The following is an 18226-nucleotide window of genomic DNA, read 5'->3' as shown; positions in this document are numbered from 1 at the left end:
CCCTGGGGTGCAGGAGTCCAGAACTAGAGAGCATAGGTTTAGGGTGAGAGGGAAAGATATAAAAGAGACCTAAGGGACAACTTTTTCACACAGAGGGTGGTACATGTATGGAATAAGCTGCCAGAGGAAGTGGTGAAGGCTGGTACAATTGCAATATTTAAAAGGCATCTGGATGGGTATATGAATAGAAAGGGTTTGGAGGGATATAGGTCTGGCGTTGGCAGGTGGGACTATATTGGGTTGGGATATCTGGTTGGCATGGATGAGTTGGACCGAAGGGTCTGTTTCCATGCTGTACATCTCTATGACTCTAAGTATCACAGAGATGTGAGATCAGATAGCACTGAGGTGATTGAAACCTCAGGATCTCACAGTAAGTAAAGGTTGAAAGACCATTTCCATTGGAACTAAAATGGGAACCAGGGGATCAGGGCTGAAGTTTACTACCACACAAAGTTGGAGCTCCGAATTTTCATCTCATGGAGGAGTGGGGTACAAGAGGAGTGAGCATGCCTGGCATTTACTGATTCCTGCTCCTTTATATTCCATGGAAGTAAAAGCAAACATTTTCTCCCCCCTACAATTTCTTCAGTGGCCCAGACTATCAGTTGAGAAATGTTGTAGACTGTGAAAGACCAGAGACACATGCTCCATCAAGTCATTCACAGATTTTACAAAAGGGTTGCAAAACAGTCGCAGGATTCTTCTATGCATCAGTGGATGTAAAATGGACACAAGGTTTACTCCACTGTGTCCCTTGATGAATGTGACTCATGCCAAATACCAGGATGGCAGAGCAGGCCCATGTAAATTAAGTTTGATACCCAGAGCGTAGCTGATGAACAAAAATATCACTCTTGATATCACCATACCATTCAATACATTTGACACTGCTACCCCCCTCGCAAATACGAGCATGTTTTAACCATACATTTTAAATACTGCACAATAAATGCCTTCAGATTTTCTTAATTCAATACCTCAAGTTCTGCTAATTATTGCCACAGTTTGCAACAGACCTTCAAGCAACAATAATTCACTTGCATCTATGCATCAGAAGATGCTATCTCCAAGCAAACTGCATAGTTTTTCCACCCCACAGTTCAAACGAAAATATTTGCACTTTAGGTAAAATCCTAAAGGCACGACAAAGGTTAGTTTAAACCTATAGCGTCAATATTTGTATATGGGCTGTTAGTGGAGGGCAGTGTGGCAGCGAGAATGATCTCAAGTTAACTGACAATTTACTGGTACATGCTGTTACAGGTCTGAACACTGAAAAGATATTAGGTCTGCTTCTTAATCAACTAGGAGCTGACTCTTCATTTTGCTCCTCTACACCTATGCTTTAGATAATTAAGATGCACAACCATGCACATATTCTTACCTTTCTTCCATCACTTGCATGACAGTTTACATTTAATGGAGTAAGCAATGCCATGAGCTTTTCTTCATTACCGCTTCTAAAAAAGAAAACACTAAGTCAGTGAAGAAAAATGGATGCTTCAGTGAAGAAAGGTATTACATTTTGAACAATGCAAAACCTTACAAACAAATAAAGGCAGTGAAAAAGGAATTAAATTTAGTCTGTGAACCTGATCCTCAGAGCTATAGTTGCATATGTTTTCTTGTTCCAAGCTGTGACTCAATTTTAAAACATTGCCCCATTTAACATTGTTTTACTTTAACAAACCTACGTTAACAGGGCCTGTAATCTTGCTGAGTGTTGCTAGATTAGTTCTAACATTTTTTGCCACATGATTGCTCCCAATTGGACAGTTCTATGACTGTCCAATTTGAAGTCACTCCTGTGTCCAACCTTCCAATGTACCTTCACCTCAACTCTGACCTTCAGGTTCTTCTACAAGATCGGAGCACAAGGTCTCCATCAGGGAGCCTTTAAACACCAAGTCCGAGATTACTTGCATAAGCCGTCATTCATTTATGGCCATGTCAGCCACTGTCTGACAGCATCCTTTTGGCAACCATCAGCAAAAGACCGCAATGCTTCGTTATCTCATCTGTATTCTGAAAGACGTTTATTTGCGATTGAATGTAGAACATAACATATAATTAAAATGGATCATATGGAGAGGACTTATCAGAAGCAAGCATGGGAAGAGATCTGGAGGTCAGGAAAGGGGTCTGGAGGTCAGGAAAGGGGTCTGGAGGTCAGGAAAGGGGTCTGGAGGTCAGGAAAGGGGTCTGGAGGTCAGGAAAGGGGTCTGGAGGTCAGGAAAGGGGTCTGGAGGTCAGGAAAGGGGTCTGGAGGTCAGGAAAGGGGTCTGGAGGTCAGGAAAGGGGTCTGGAGGTCAGGAAAGGGGTCTGGAGGTCAGGAAAGGGGTCTGGAGGTCAGGAAAGGGGTCTGGAGGTCAGGAAAGGGGTCTGGAGGTCAGGAAAGGGGTCTGGAGGTCAGGAAAGGGGTCTGGAGGTCAGGAAAGGGGTCTGGAGGTCAGGAAAGGGGTCTGGAGGTCAGGAAAGGGGTCTGGAGGTCAGGAAAGGGATCTGGAGGTCAGGAAAGGGATCTGGAGGTCAGGAAAGGGATCTGGAGGTCAGGAAAGGGATCTGGAGGTCAGGAAAGGGATCTGGAGGTCAGGAAAGGGATCTGGAGGTCAGGAAAGGGATCTGGAGGTCAGGAAAGGGATCTGGAGGTCAGGAAAGGGATCTGGAGGTCAGGGGTAAAAAAAAGAATACCACTGATCCAAGATTGCTAAAATTCTAACCACCATGAAAAGAATGACTAGTCACACTGAAGACCTGAGTCTTAACTGGGAGTTTTTCAAAGTATAGACTCATTTAACTAAGCGTTTTAAGCAGCTATTAAGCACAAAGATGCTAACGTTGTGATATAAAATATTTTTTTACATTTTGGTATACTAGAATTTTGGATGGGATATTTTCGATACATATTAAAACTTCTGCTATTTCACACCAATTACTGTTTCCACTCCCAAGTGCAAAGCAGCAGACCCTGCTAACACCAGTGAAAAGTTTTCACTGCAATATTCCAACTATATTTATTGCTTAGAGCAGGATGGTCAATGGAGTGCAAAACTATTGCAAGTTGATTTTGGAAAATTTCAACTGGACTGAGATTCCCCAAACTGCTTTCATGTAAATTTTTACTGGAATTCAAATCCATATTCCCAGACTGAAGGGGCAATGCTTGAACCACATTCCATTATCTACCTAATCTTTAGGATGATGAAACAAAGGTAATCCTTAAAAAAAACTAATTTAGAGTTCGTTAATTTAGAAACTTGGTCCACAGGACACTTGCTGCTTGTCAGAATGATTATTAAGGTAAAAATAAGTACTACAGTTCCCGAAATGAATTCTGTTTTAATGTACCTTAAAATTAGAAACCAAAATACAAGCAGTGACCTCATGCTTATGATTTCATATATTTTGTTTTTAAATTTGCTCAGTAAAATGTAATTTTATTTCAAATTTTATTTTTGTAGTTTTAAGTTACATTCAGCAATAAAAATCCTTGACCAATTAGGTTTTTAAAAAATCTTTACTCCTGTCATGAGTAGGGAAGCTGGAAATTGAAGCCAACCGATCTAGGAAGATGAGAAAGTGGAGACTGCAGATACTGGACAGTCAGTGGAAAATTGTGGTGCTGGAAAAGTACAGCAGGTCAGGCAACATCCGAGGAGGAGTTGACGTTTCTTGCATAAGCCCTTCAGATAAACAGGAGGGGGAGGGGGAGGCAATAGGTGGATGCAGATAGGGGATGATTGTGATAAGTCGGTGGAGCACAGAAGTGGGAAGGAAGGTGGAAAGGTGGGACAGGTCAGGAGGGTGGTGCCAAATTGGAGGATTGTCTCTGGGATGAGATGGGCAGAGGGGAGATTTGGAAACTAGTGAAGTCGATGTTGGTGCAGTGTGCTTGAAAGATTCTAAGGTGGAAGATGAGGCATTCTTTCTCCAGTCCTCGGGTGGCTTGAATTTGGTAGAGTCGGAGGGGAAGTTGAAGTGGTCGGCTAATCTAGGACGATGGTTGCCAATAGGTATACAGAAGTTTAACAAAATTATAAATGGAACAGGAATAGAAGCTGTTGTAGACTGAAATAATAATTGTGGACAGCATGGAGCAAGATCAGTTGATACAATGACCCATCACAGCCTGTTCACGCCAAATTGGAAGGGATTTCTGAACATAACAGCTGACCAACACATCTTTCTCCACTCCAAACCCCTCACTCCCACTAATATTCTAAAATCGGTGACACTGCTTGTCCAAGATTAATTGGGGATGAACAAAAATTTTCCCCAATTAGCTATTGGAAAGATCAAAGCAAAGGCTTTCACATCCTGCCACAGACACACTTACTCAGCCACTGGCTCCATTTCAGTCCCTGGGTGAGTTTGACACACATCCTGTCCTTCATCCAGATCACCTATCTTCACCTCTGTATCACCTGTCTCCATGCTTGTCATCCGGTGCTGAGAGATTCGCCCAATTTCCAGGCTCAGCTATACAATGGCCTCATTTTCCCACTTTCTAGTCTCCACAACCTAAACTCATTCAAATCTCTTCTGCCTGTATTCTAATTTGCATGAAATCCCATTCAGCCAACATTCCTGTTGTTGCTGTCTTACAATGGCACCAAATCTCGCAATTCCTTTACACTGAAATTTGCATGCTTGTTTTCATATTCAATAACCGTTTTTCACTAAAATAAAAGGACAGGAAGGTACAGAAAAAAGAATGGAGTTTTTTTAGGACATTCGTCAGCTGAGGTCTAGGTACAAGTGAAGGGATTAATCAAACAATTAGGAAATATAAAGTTTGACATGAAATATGTTCATATGAGACAATGCAAACTCTAGCCAGTTTACAGTCCAAAACTATTCAATGAGTAGTTTAGCTCAACATTTGCAAACAAAATGGCAACTGCAAGTAGTGATCTGGTGTAATAAGAGGTACAATATGAACAATCCTCAAGGAAACAATATTTCTATAGTTGTGAGTTGAGAAGGGAAAGCTGCATCAATGTAGGAACCTGTATGTACAAGCCCAAATTTGAAGCAAAGAAAGATCAACACCGTCACATGTCCTAAAATAATTCTGCTGCGGTGCTAGAATTAATTTATTAAGATTTGTATATTTTGTCAAACTTTTTTGCAGAAAGGCTTCACTGTCAAATTTGGAACTGTTCTCAGATGACTGCAGCCAGCACTTGAATGCATAATCTAGATATCAATTCCACTGCAGTATTAAGAAAATGTTGCTTCATGTTAAGTGTCAACTTTTGAATGGGATCATACCCGGAGATCATGTCACCAAGTTCTGTTGTTCAAGATTTTCAGTTCAGTGCAAGTAGTATTGACCAACATTCTCCTTTCAGCCAATGCACAATAAACAAATGTCATGCATTGACATGTGTAGCATACTGATGCTTCAAAGTGGTTGCTATATTTCCTTTCTTAATAACCACTAAACATCAAAAGTATTACATGACATAATTCAAAGCATCTCAATGCAGGGCAAAGGATTTGAGTATCGGAGTAGGGATGTCTTGCTCCAGTTATATAGGCCCCAGGTAAGGGAAGACCTTGAGTACTGTGTGCAGTTTTGGTCTCCTGGTCTGAGGAAGGACATTTCTTTTTAGTGAGGGAGTTCAGTGGACTGATTTCCAGGGTGGCATATGAATAAAGACTGGATAGACTGGGACTGTTCTCTTTGGAATTTAGAAGAATTGTGAGGGGCATCACGTAGAAACATAAAATCCTGATGGGACTGGACAAGCTAGATGCGGGAAGAATGTTCCCAATACAGGGGAACCTTGATTATCTGAACGTGATGGGCAAACACTATGGATGGGCAACACCGCGCCCCCACCCCACCTCCAACTCTGTCCAACACCGCCCTCAGCCCCCAACCCCACCATCCCACCCCCAAACCCCATCCACCACCATCCCACCCCCCAGCACCGACCCCACCACCAACCCTGCCCAACACCACCCCCCACCCAGCCCCACCCCCAACCCCATCCGACCCCACCATCACCCCAGTCCAAAACTGCCCCCCAGCCCAACACTGCCCACTGCCCCCCGCCCCTACCACCTCCCTCCCACTCCCGGCCCACACCACTCCCCCCATCTCCCCAACCTCTCCAGGTCAGCTGGACTGTACACCAACAAGACTGCTGCTGCTGCCTTTGTGGGGTAAGTCTCTAAATAACATACACAAACACACACCCCTTTTTGACAGGTTCTACCTTTGCCCTGTACAGGACAATGTTGGAGAGATTATCTGGGGTAGGTGTGGGTTGAGGGTGCACCCCTGTGTAGAACTCCAGGGAAGGTGTGTAGGATTAGAGAGAGAGGGCAGGAGGTCAGTCATTTGGAGACCGTGCCTGTTTAAATCACTGTAAACAAAAGACGTGATCACAGTTGGAAACACTTCTTTAATGGAGTGTTTCTTTCGGGACCAAGAGCTCACCTTCAGATAATCCAATTTTTGGATAATTGGTATTCGGATAATCGAAGTTTCACTGTATTGGGGAAGTCCAGAACTAGGGGGTCACAGTTTAAGAATAATAAGGCGCAAATCATTCAGGACTGAGAGGAGGAAGAATTCCTTCACTCAGTTGTGAACCTGTGGAATTTTCTCCCACAGAATGCTGCTGAGGCCAGTTTGTTAGATATATTCAAAAAGGAACTGGATATGGACCTTGCGGCTTTAGGGATCAAAGCATATGGAGAGAAAGTGGGAATGGGATACGAAAATTGCATGATCAGCCACGATTATATTAAATGATGGTGCAAGGTTGAAGGGCTGAATGACCTAACCCTGCACCTATTTTCTGTGTTTCTATAGGTTTCTCTCTCAAATCTGGGCTGGAATGGACTGCTCTTCGGAGGGTTGGCGTCAACTCAATGGGCTGAATGGTTGATTCCACACTGTAGGATTTGTATGATTTAATGACTCGTGTTACAATAAATTAATTAGGAAACAATACTTGGACTGGAGACAGTTAAAAATCACAACACCAGGTTATAGTCCAACAGGTTTAATTGGAAGCATACTAACTTTCGGAGTGACGATCCGAAAGCTAGTGTGCTTCTAATTAAACCTGTTGGACTATAACCTGGTGTTGTGATTTTTAACTTTGTACACCCCAGTCCTACACTGGCATCTCCAAATCATGACTGGAGACAACAGTGAACTTCAAGCTTAAGTTGACCAATGAGTTGTTGCTGTCTCCTCAGTCATATCTGGTCACTTTGGCCAGCCCGTCACGGTTTCTGTTTCAGGTGATCCAGAAAGGCATCTGTCACAAAATATGTTCTGAGAAGTGCCCCTTATACAATGATGACACCATTTAAACATTATAACTTAAAGGCTAAAAATGCAAGCTAATTGAAAACAATTGCCTACTGCAACAAATTGATTAGCTCAAACACAAACTTCCATGACACTTCAAACATCCATCCACAGTTCTGATCATTTCTCCTACAATTGACAGAATGTCAAGATCCACAGTAAGCTAAATGCATTTTCTCACCCTGGAGAAAGTTCTAGAAAAAGCATATCTGGATGATGAGCTATATTTGGAGAAAGCTTCACATGGGACTCAATATTTTCAATATTACAAAGAAAATAAACCAGTCACGTGTTTGATATCTAATTACAAAAACAGTGACAGTTGAGGGAGGACTGTCATGGAGGATCTCTCTCTCTGTCACACACACACACACACACACACAAACACAGTTGCATAGCTGCCAATGTCAGCACTTGCATATAGGGGAGACAGGAAGTTGCACATGAGGGCCACACCTGTACAACAGCTGAGAGGAGACTGATGAGGGAACAGAAATGATAGCAAGAAATTTTCAGTGATACTTCTCCAAGAAAACAGTTCTAAATCAAGCTTCAGCTGTTCAATGCAGAATTAATAAATTGAAAAGGATGAGGACAATTTGACTGATATGATTCTTCACCAAAACCATGCAGCACATTAGAAACATTAGAGTTTTTGCTGAGGTGTTTAAAAATTGGGTGGGGAGGGGGGAAGAAGTGAAATATTTCCTCCAGCGGTCCAACACAAAAATCACATTTTATCCATTATAATTTATACGTCAAGCAAAGTAATTCACATTCTAAGTTTTACTGGCATTTTGTGTAGATATCACTTACCTCGCTGCTTCAAGAAGTTCGTCTTTCTTGTATTCACCTATGTGATTGCAAAAAAACATTGTTAGTGGTGTAAACACAAAGAAAATACTGAAAATCCACACCCTATTGTGTAATGAAGCAATGACACTAACAACTGAAAATAGAGCATCACTACTGCCATGGAGATTGTATACGAATCCTATGCGGTCAAACAACCAATCACTGCCCACACTTACTGCTTTCAAATATATTATTCTGATGATGTCACAGGCTAGGTTTCCCCCATTTCATCAGCACCACTGGCCTTTGAGTACAAGCAGCTGTGAATGCAGAGACACATTCATAATGACAATGATTTTCACTGTGCACTGAAAATAACTGCACAGTGCATGGCCTGCTCTCAAATTTGCTAAAGCTACTGACTCAAAACATGTCTGTTAAATTAAGTTGAGAAAACAATGCTGCTATTTAATAAGACATTGTGCTACAAACGTATTCTTTAATCATAGTTGAAAATATAAATATTCATAATATTGGCAGAATTGTCATTGACTAATTTTAGCTCATAAGACATGAAAATGGCAATGAGATTTCTAAATATTCTTGGGACAAACAGGCAGCCTTTGGTCATTTTCTCTCTCTAACCCCTCTGCTCCCCAGAGCTCAGCCAAATATATCACCAGGCTATTAAATAGAGGTAGAAGTTCAGGCTGAAATTAAAACAAATGCTTTAATGGCAATAGAGCTTCTTGTGTCAATAATTCCTCCAAAATTCAACCAGGTTTATTTCAGGGAACAGAAATCCTCTATCAGAATACTAATGGAAGGAAAGGTGATGAATTCACTAGAATAGGAAAAGTGGACATGATTTCATGTTCAACTCAAGTAACATCACTGAGTTTATGCAGAGTGCAGTAAATGGCTGAAACCGGGGACTTATTTATTGCTGCATAGCACGTGGGCTGCCACGTTTCCATATACTTCTGCAGAGGCCGATTTGCTAGCAGACATGGTGCTACTTTCTTTACACAAGTACCAGAATTAAGATGGTAACCATGGTGACACTGGTTTGATTCAAAGCATTGATGGTGTTTGACAAAGCCACAGAAACTACCTCAGATGTAGAAAATATATTTTGAAGATAGATTTTTAGTGAGCTTGTTCAAGAAAAAAAAACTAGATATGCTTTTAAACTGAATTCATAATGTCAATGTTACTACTGTAACATATGTAGTTGGTTATATATTCCCATACTTCAGTTTGACTGAATATAGAACATTTTAAAAATTGGATTGTTTAAACTACAATAGCAGATTTCTTATTTTATATTTCAATTACATTTCAATTCATTTTCTATCTCCAGTAACACCATAAATTTTACATTTAGTATTATTCACATTCTGAACTGAATGTTGAATAATCTTTATTTTTAATACAATTGCATTTGATTTAATGCCAAATTCAACATTCATAAAATTTGCAATCATAAAACAAGTAAACAATTCGTCACACAGCTTATTATATTAAGAGCTTTTCAAAATAACACCATATTAAAACAAAACATTGAACAGAGGTCCTTTTCAACTTAACCCAGATAGTCAACCCAACAGTCAACGGTCACACTCACATAGAAATATTAAAAATGCAAAAGATGCACTAAAATAAATAGCAGCATTAAACAATATTAACTATTTTTGTACCTGTGACCTCAAATATAATTAAAGGAAGACTTTCATTTATATAGCATCTTTCATAACCTATGTTCCAAAATGTTTTACATCATAGCACTAAAGGAACAATGGCAGATAACTTGTGCAAAACAGCGTCCAAAACAGCAATGTGATAATGACGATATAATCTATTTTTGTGATGTTAATAAACATTGCTATAAATATTAGCCAGCACAGCAAGGATAATTCCCGTAACAAATCTTTTATAGCCTCCTGAGACACCAGATGGGGCCTTAATCAAATTTTCCAATAGAAAGATGACAACTCCGAAAGGACAGCATTTCTTCAGGATTTCCCTGGAGTATCGGTCTAAATCTGTGTTCAAGAAAAGAAAAACCAGAAAATCTAGACTCTAGAGTGGGATCTCTTAACTCAAGCAGGGCTAATATCAAATCGAGGAGAATATCAATCATACCATAGTTAGCACAATTGAATGCAATCAATTAATTTGTGAACTGTTTGAATAATTTGATATACTAAGTGGCCCATTGGTCCTATAGTGTGGTGTTGACTTTTACACTGAATAAGAGGTATTAGCAACATCATTCAGATAAATGTCAGGAAGCTCAGGCTGTTGCAGCAGAAGCAGCAACAGCAGCTGTTCTGTAAAGTACTAGGTTGTTGTCACAGATATTCTTCCATTTTCTTAATCTTTCTCCATGGGGCATATGGAAAGGGACTTCAAGCATGCTCCCTTTTCTTCAAATGTTGTTTGAAAAGAGCCCTCAATTAGGAGAAGCAAATGATGCACTCCTTTCCTAGCTTTCTGCACAGCAATAATTTTGAAATCTATCAATTTTTATATATATATATATGAAAGTCGCAAACAGCAATCGCCTCATTGATTTAGTCTTGAATGTAGGAGAGTTAATCAGTAATTTTGCAGATGATACAAAATTTGGTAAGGTGATAAATAGCGAGCAGAATTGACAGATTACAGGAAGATATAGTTGGGCTGGTCAGATGGGCTGATCAGTGGTAAACAGAATTTAATCTAGTTAGAGGAGATAATTTTTTTTTCCTCCTACAATCTAGTGGGAATCTGGAAGGTATTATCCAAAAGATGGTAGATGTAGGAACCCTTAACATTTAAAAAACTAATTAGATGTGCATTTGCAATGCCAAGGTATATAAGGCAGTGGGCCAAATGCTGGAAAATGGGATTAGAATGGTTAGGTGCTTGTTTTTGACTGGCACAGACTTAATGGATCAAAGAGCCTATTACCGTGCTGTAGATCTCAATGACTCTGCTTCAATGGCTTCAAGGTGTGGAAATAATCAGGGTGGTGAAATGTGCAGGCAAGTGACAGATGAAATGTAACACAGAAGTGTGAAGTGTATATTTTAGTAACATGAATGAGGAGAAGCAATATAAAATAAACAATGCCATTCTAAAGATGGCACAAGAAAAAAAGGGTTTTGTGTGAACGTATGCACAAACTATTAAAGGTGCTAAGAAGATTGAGAAAGTTAATAAAGCATATGGGATCTTAACCCTTATAAATCAGAGGTTGAGTACAAAACTAAGCAAGTTATGGAAAATATTGGCCCCATTTGGAGCAGTGTGCCCAATTTTGGCACAACATTTAATGAAAGCGATGAGGATGTTAGAGACTGCAGAAAATATTTACGAGAGTGGTTCCAGGAATGAGTGATTTTAGTTATGACATAAATTGGAGAAACTGGGTTTTTTCTCCTTGGGAAAAATAAGGTTGACATGACTTTAGATGTAACTGTTCCAACTCATGAGTGGCCTTACAGAGTAGATAGGGACAACCTGTTTTCTACTGTAGAACTTAGACGAGTTGTTAGGGTCTGGAATGTTCTGTTGAGAGTATGGTGGAGATGGATTCAATCGCTTACAAAGGAAAATTTGGTAATTATTTGAACAGGTATATTTTTAGAGCTACAGGAAAAATGCAAAAGCCAGTGGAGTTGAGTAACTCCATTGCTTTTCTAGAGATCCAGCATGGTCATGACAAACTTAACAGCCTCCTTCTGTGTTGTACCATTTTGTGATTCTACAGCTATGTACATTAGGCATTCCAAATACACTCAGTTCATTTATTAATCATTCATTCTCATTTATTGTGGTCAGGTTATTTCTCAACAGATGTGAAGACTTGCTTTCAGTTAACATGCACTATTAACCAGTTTCCTATCTATACTGCCACAATCCTTTTCTCCAATACAGAGATACATGGAGATGTACAGCATGGAAACAGACCTTTCTGTCCAACTCGTCCATGTCAAACAGATATCCTAAACCAATCTAGTCCCATTTGCCAGCGCTCGGCCCATATCCGTCTAAACCCTTCCTATTCATATACCCACCCAGATGCCTTTTAGTTGTACCAGCCTACACCACTTCCTCTGGCAGCTCAGTCCATACATGCAGCACCCTCTCTGTGTGAAAACGTTGCCCCTCAGGTCTCTTTTATACCTTTCCGCTCTCACCCTAAACCTATGCCCTCTAGTTCTGGATTCCCCCACCCTAGGGAGAAGACCTTTGTCTCTTTACCCTATCCATGCCCCTCATTTTTATAAACCTCTATAAGGTCATCTCTCAGCCTCCAACACTCCAAGGAAAAAGTCCTAGTCTATACAGCTTCTCCCCATAACTCAAACCCTTCATCCCTGGCAACATCCTTGTAAATCTTTTCTGAACCCTTACAAGTTTCACAACATCCTTCTGATAGGAAGGAGACCAGAATTGCACACAAAATTCCAAAAATGGCTGAACCAATGTTCTTTACAGCTTCAACATGACCTCCCAAATCCGAGACTCAATGTTCTGACCAATAAAGGAAAATATACCAAATGCCTTCTCTCCACTATCATATCTACCTGCAACTCTACTTTCAAGGAACTATGATCCTCTACTCCAACACTCTCCAGGATCTTACCATTGAGTGTATAAGTCCTGCTAAGATTTGCTTTCCCAAAATACAACACCTTTGGAAGTCCAGGTGCGCCATATTAACTGCATTACTGTCATTAGCCTCCATTACCTCATCAAAAAATTCATAGCTTTTCCCTTAAACCTAAGCTGATTTTACTTAATTAAATCTCACTTTTTCTTTCTAAGTGGCTATTAATTCTGTGCTAATTATGGTTTTCTAAAAGCTTTCTTACCACAAAGGATAAACTGACTGGCCTGTAACTACTGTGCTGCTTCTTGCATCTTTTTATTTTGAACAAGATTGTGACATTTAGAGTTCTCCAGTGATCTGATATCATTTTCTTATTTAATTGCATTGGAAAATCAAATCCCTTAACGTGCTTCTTAAAGTTATTTAGAATATTTTTGCTTCAGCTAAAAATTTCAAGATTGTCGACAAAGGAAATTTTTTAAATGACTAATAATTTAGATCATTGACTGAATTGCCTCGTCTTCTAATGCCACTATTCATTTCTTCACTTGAAGGACTCAGCCTCTCTCAAAAGTTAAGATTTGAAACTTTTCTCCAGAATGGTGCCTGTCACCTGAAAGCAAACACTGCCATTTTCACATCTGCAGGATGCACAATTTCCAATATTTATCATTCACATTTAAGACACTAAATGATGGAATGCTTCGGTGTATAAAAAAAAGCGTTTAGTTATTTCTCAATTATTTGAAGAAAACCAAATTTCAAAAGCTTGTACATTTAAAATGATAAATGGTTATTTGAACCAAAGAAAGAAAAACATGGCAGACTTTGTTAATTATATCTGTTCAAAGTTTAATTGGCTTTTGAATATTCTACAATACAAGAGTGTACTAGTTGTCAACTGCATCTTTAATATTTCAATTTATATTTTCTTAAAAACCCAGTTTGTACAGTAAACAGACCATTAACATTTGTTTTCTTAAAATAATGTTCTTATTAAAGCCATCTGCACGCAGATATAGAGTATAAGAGAGAGGATGGAAGGAAGAAGAGAGGAAGTCAGACCGAAAATTCAAGAGTCATCAGAATTGAACAATAAATTGCATTCTTTGTATTAGAAAGCTCCATAGCAGAACCGCCAGGTCAGGGACATTCCCCAGTGTCTGTCTTCTGTCCACCCACACTGCTCACTGACTGGGTAGACATACTAGAAAACAACCAAAGTCATACCTCAAGTTCCTATTGTTTTGCCAAACCCAATGATTCCACTTCACGTTTCTGGAAACCAAGGTGCTTCCACAGTTCAGCCAGATTGAAGGATCTCCCTATTTTAACAAATACCTGCAATCCCATTGAAACATTCTCAAAACTTGACTTTGATCCCAATTCTGTCAATGTCTAGATATGCTAAAATATCATATACCTAATTCTAGCCAATGATGTAGATTCTGGATTGGCCACATTCATCAATTGGATGATGGTGTATACCCAAAGATCTTCTGCATGTGAAATGGCCACAAGGTCACAACTCTTGGTAATTATACTGCCACAACAAGGAAACCTGCAATTGAGCTATGATGCTGGCAGACATCCACATTAGCAAATAGGAGCAGATTGCTGCTGGCCCTGACTTCTGGGGTCTGCATCTTTGTAAGGGCATGGAAGGGATGAATAATAACAAAAGGCTCAAGCAATTGAGAACATGGCTCAGAGAAAACTGAGGCCAGCAAATTGTGCACCTTTTCAGCCCATCATTATTCTCTACAAAAAGTTCAGCAGAAACTGCCATGCCAGATGAGGACTTGGGAACCTCAACAAAATGCTTAATATAGTACTGACCACAGCATAAACCATCATCTTTGGCACATTAATTCTACACTCTGAATAGCATCTTGTTGTATTACTGTTTTAAAACAAATGAATAAAAATCACATGGTTTTCACAGAATGATGGATAAAACTGTACCACTAAATCTAAAGCAAAAAAATCTCAGAACAGAATATTGTTCAAGAAGGGTCTTAACCAGTCAGCTGAATGGTGCAAAAAACAAAACCAAAATTTTAAAAAGGTACTTTATGTTTTAAGAAGTTGCACTGTGCTGTGTTCATTAAAATTATGTAGCATCAAATCATTCAACAGTTTTCCATCATTAATACGGTATATGCCCTGCCTGACCAGAAGGAGGAAGATCTGTTGTGTGCGTTGATATTTGAACCTAATTGAGAGTGCTCTTCAGGGTTATATGCTGTTTAATGTCGGTGAAGGTATATCTTTTGGTATAATAAATACAATCTTGTAAATTAAGCAAGATTAATTAATTGCTTATCTGCAACTATATACTAGATTTAAGAATAGGCTCTACATCTTGAAAAAGACCGCTGGGAGACCCTAGCCTTTAAGTATCTTCCCCCCATATAAAAAGAAAACCTGTCTCTGTAACTAAACTGCTTCTGTACAGTTGCAACACATGGCAATGTGGAAAATTGCCCAGATATGGATGTCTCACTAAAAGCAATACAAATCCAATCCAAACAATTACTGTTCCATTGGTCTACTCCCAAATCATCAACAAAGTGATGGAAGGGGTTATCAGTGTGATCAAGCAGTAGTTGCTCATTAATAATGTGATAATTGATGCACATTTCATTTGAACCATGTGCCTTAGTCTAAACATGACTAGAAGAGCTGATTTCCAGAGTTAAGATGCAAATGACTGTCCCTGACATCAAGGTGCCCCAGCAAAATTAAAATCAAGGGGGAAAGCTCTCTGTTGTCTGGAGTGATTCCTAGTGTGATAAGCTTGATACATGGGGTCGAGAGTGCAGTGCTGGAAAAGCACAGGTCAGGCACATCTGAGGAGCAGGAGAAACAATGTTTCGGGCATAAGCCCTTCCTGATAAAGAGCGGATGCCAGAAATGTCGATTCTCCTGCTCCTCAGATGCTGCCAGAGCTGCTGTGCTTTTCCAGCACCACACTCTCCACTCTGATCTCCAGCACCTGCAGTCCTCACTTTGTCCAAGCTTGATAGCACAGGGCTTGTATGTGAAGTGTTCCTTTAAATCTGAAATTAATCCAATTAATCCAAAAAGAATTCTCAAAAGAATAATAATTGCATTCTTAGCTATGATATCAGCCCTGAGAAGTTTAACAGACTAAGGTTGCTATAGGAACGAAAGCTTTATAAAAGGCTAATGTAAGCTAACAGAGATACTGAATTACATATAGCATGTGTTTAGCAGTAGAGACAGAGCTCTTTGTGTAGGGTGCTGAAAGCCAAACATCTCTGCTCAAGGACATTGGGATTGGTCCTTGATTCAAACACCTTCAATTATTTCACCTAAATATTCAAGCTAATGAGGAGCTCCATATCAAAACGCTGCAGTATGCTGAACATTCAGGCTTCAGTTGGGAATTGGAAAGCAACATGCAAAATACAAATTTGCCATGTAATGATTATTTCCATCAAATGTCCAAATCATGTCTTTATCAGTCAATTATATGAATATTGTTGAATTTCAACCATCAATATATTGAGATTCACCAATGATCAGAAATTTAAGTGGGTTGAGTCGATGCTTACTGTGGTTATAAGAGCAGACCAGAAGCTAGGTGAGACAGCAGTGAGTAGCTAACACTCCCACTTGTAAATTGTTTCCACCACATACATTTGATTATTCTTGGCTCTAATTTCCACTCTGGGGAAATCCAGTAGTTTTTTGCTCATGCGCTGAAGTAGCAGTAAATCTCATGCAAGTGTCAGAATGTGTTCATCAATAATAACAAGTAAAGTGGCTGCTGACAGAATTCTGTGTCACACAGGCATACAACTCAGAGGGACATTGGAGAATGTCAACAGACCGCAGGGCGGCGAGGGGCAGTGAGGCGAGGACAGAGCAGGAATCAAGGTCTGTGAAGGTGGGGCCGGGGCAGGAACCAGGACCCACAAGGTAGGGATGGGGCGACAAGGTGGGGCTGGGGCAGGAACCAGGACCCACAAGGTAGGGATGGGACTGCGAAGGTGGGGCTGGGGCAGGAACCAGGACCCACAAGGTAGGGATGGGGCTGCAAGGTGGGGTCGGGGCAGGAACCAGGACCCACAAGGTAGGGATGGGGCTGCAAGGTGGGGCTGGGGCAGGAACCAGGACCCACAAGATAGGGATGGAGCTGCAAGGTGGGGCCGGGGGTTGCGAGGCAGGAATAAGGCTACTAGGCAGGGTCAGGAGTGGTCATGGGGTTTTGATTCATATCTGTTCTTGACTGTGTATATTACTAAAAGTAGAGTAATAGCTTACTAGTTGTTGATGTTGATATAATTGAAACAGTAAGCTCTCTCAAGGGAAAGTCATGTGATGGAGAAAGGATGGTACATGAACACATTGAAAAAAAAACACACTGGCAATATTGTATTCATCTTACCTGTCAGTACAGCTTTTGCTGATGGATCTGCCAAGTCTTGAGCTGTCTTTCCATCGGTGTTCCGAATGTTGGAATCAGCTCCATGCTGCAGAAGAACTGTACATGGAAAACAAAAGCAATATCTCATATCAAGAACAGAAACACTGCTAACCAGCAAGATTCATCTAAGCATTGCAAATGCAAAGCAACACATTGCATCGAACTTGCACTGCAGCATATGTATTCAGAGAAACAAATCAAAAGAATGATTGTATGAGATATGACCATCATAATATGAAACATTCATGGACACAGTATTGTCCAAGTTTAGAGAATCGACTGCCATCATATGAGAAACATCTCAGTTTTACTACGGTGTCATAGGTTTATGCAAGAATATAACTTGACTAAAATCCTTCCATAATTGACAACTTACATTAAAATAAAATTAGCATTGTAATCAAATATTGCCTCAATGTAATACCCTTAAAGCCTGCAGTCATCTAGTTAAATTTTAACTGGCATAAACAATATTTTTACAGTAATGCAATGAACAGGCTTCTGAACACAAATTTCTGTTCAAAAACATCAATTTGGCAATCAATCTCACTCAATGTAGGCCTATTTATTATCACACTGGTTGCTGTTTTTGGAATGCAGTTCGCTTTCGTCGATACAAAATGTTCATAATTTTATATTCAATTCTGGAAATGTTATTATTACAAATCCTACAAATTGGTGATGATTTGCTTCCATTTTATAAATGCCTTTATAAAAGTTAACTTCTGATCCAAAATTGCATTCAACACCGATAAAAATTAGACTCCAGCTAACCAGTTATTTATCTGAATGCATGACTAGATGTCAAAAGGACATGGAGTCATAAAGTTATACAGCATGGAAACAGACCTTCAGTCCAACTCGTCCATGCTGACCAAATATCCTAAACTGATCTAGTCCCAAATGCCAGCATTTGGCCTATACTGTATTCCTCAAAACCCTCCCTATTCATGTATCCATCCAGCTGCTACCTTTTAAAATGCTGTAATTGGAACAGCCTCCACCATTTCCTCTGGGAACTCGTTCCACACAC

General features: G+C 39.9%; 1 protein-coding gene across 2 annotated transcripts in view; it reads right to left on the bottom strand.

Annotated features, from left to right (window-relative positions):
• tnksa (tankyrase, TRF1-interacting ankyrin-related ADP-ribose polymerase a) overlaps positions 1–18226 on the bottom strand; it is a 153965-nt gene that overhangs the window by 88691 nt on the left and 47048 nt on the right. For both annotated transcript variants that reach the window (XM_043719972.2, XM_043719981.2), the window contains exons 3-5: positions 17155–17250; positions 8156–8192; positions 1388–1463 (exon numbers count right to left, since the gene is read on the bottom strand). In XM_043719972.2, coding sequence (XP_043575907.2) covers positions 1388–1463; positions 8156–8192; positions 17155–17250 — 209 coding nt within the window. The remainder of the gene's footprint in view (positions 1–1387; positions 1464–8155; positions 8193–17154; positions 17251–18226) is intronic.

Source organism: Chiloscyllium plagiosum, unplaced genomic scaffold, assembly GCF_037043375.1.
Source record: "Chiloscyllium plagiosum isolate Xiang-an unplaced genomic scaffold, Cpla_swu_hap1 HiC_scaffold_2, whole genome shotgun sequence".
In the NCBI taxonomy this organism is placed as follows: Eukaryota; Metazoa; Chordata; class Chondrichthyes; order Orectolobiformes; family Hemiscylliidae; genus Chiloscyllium; species Chiloscyllium plagiosum.
The sequence above is the reverse complement of the archived record's forward strand: the minus strand, read 5'-3'. Positions and strand labels throughout refer to the sequence as shown.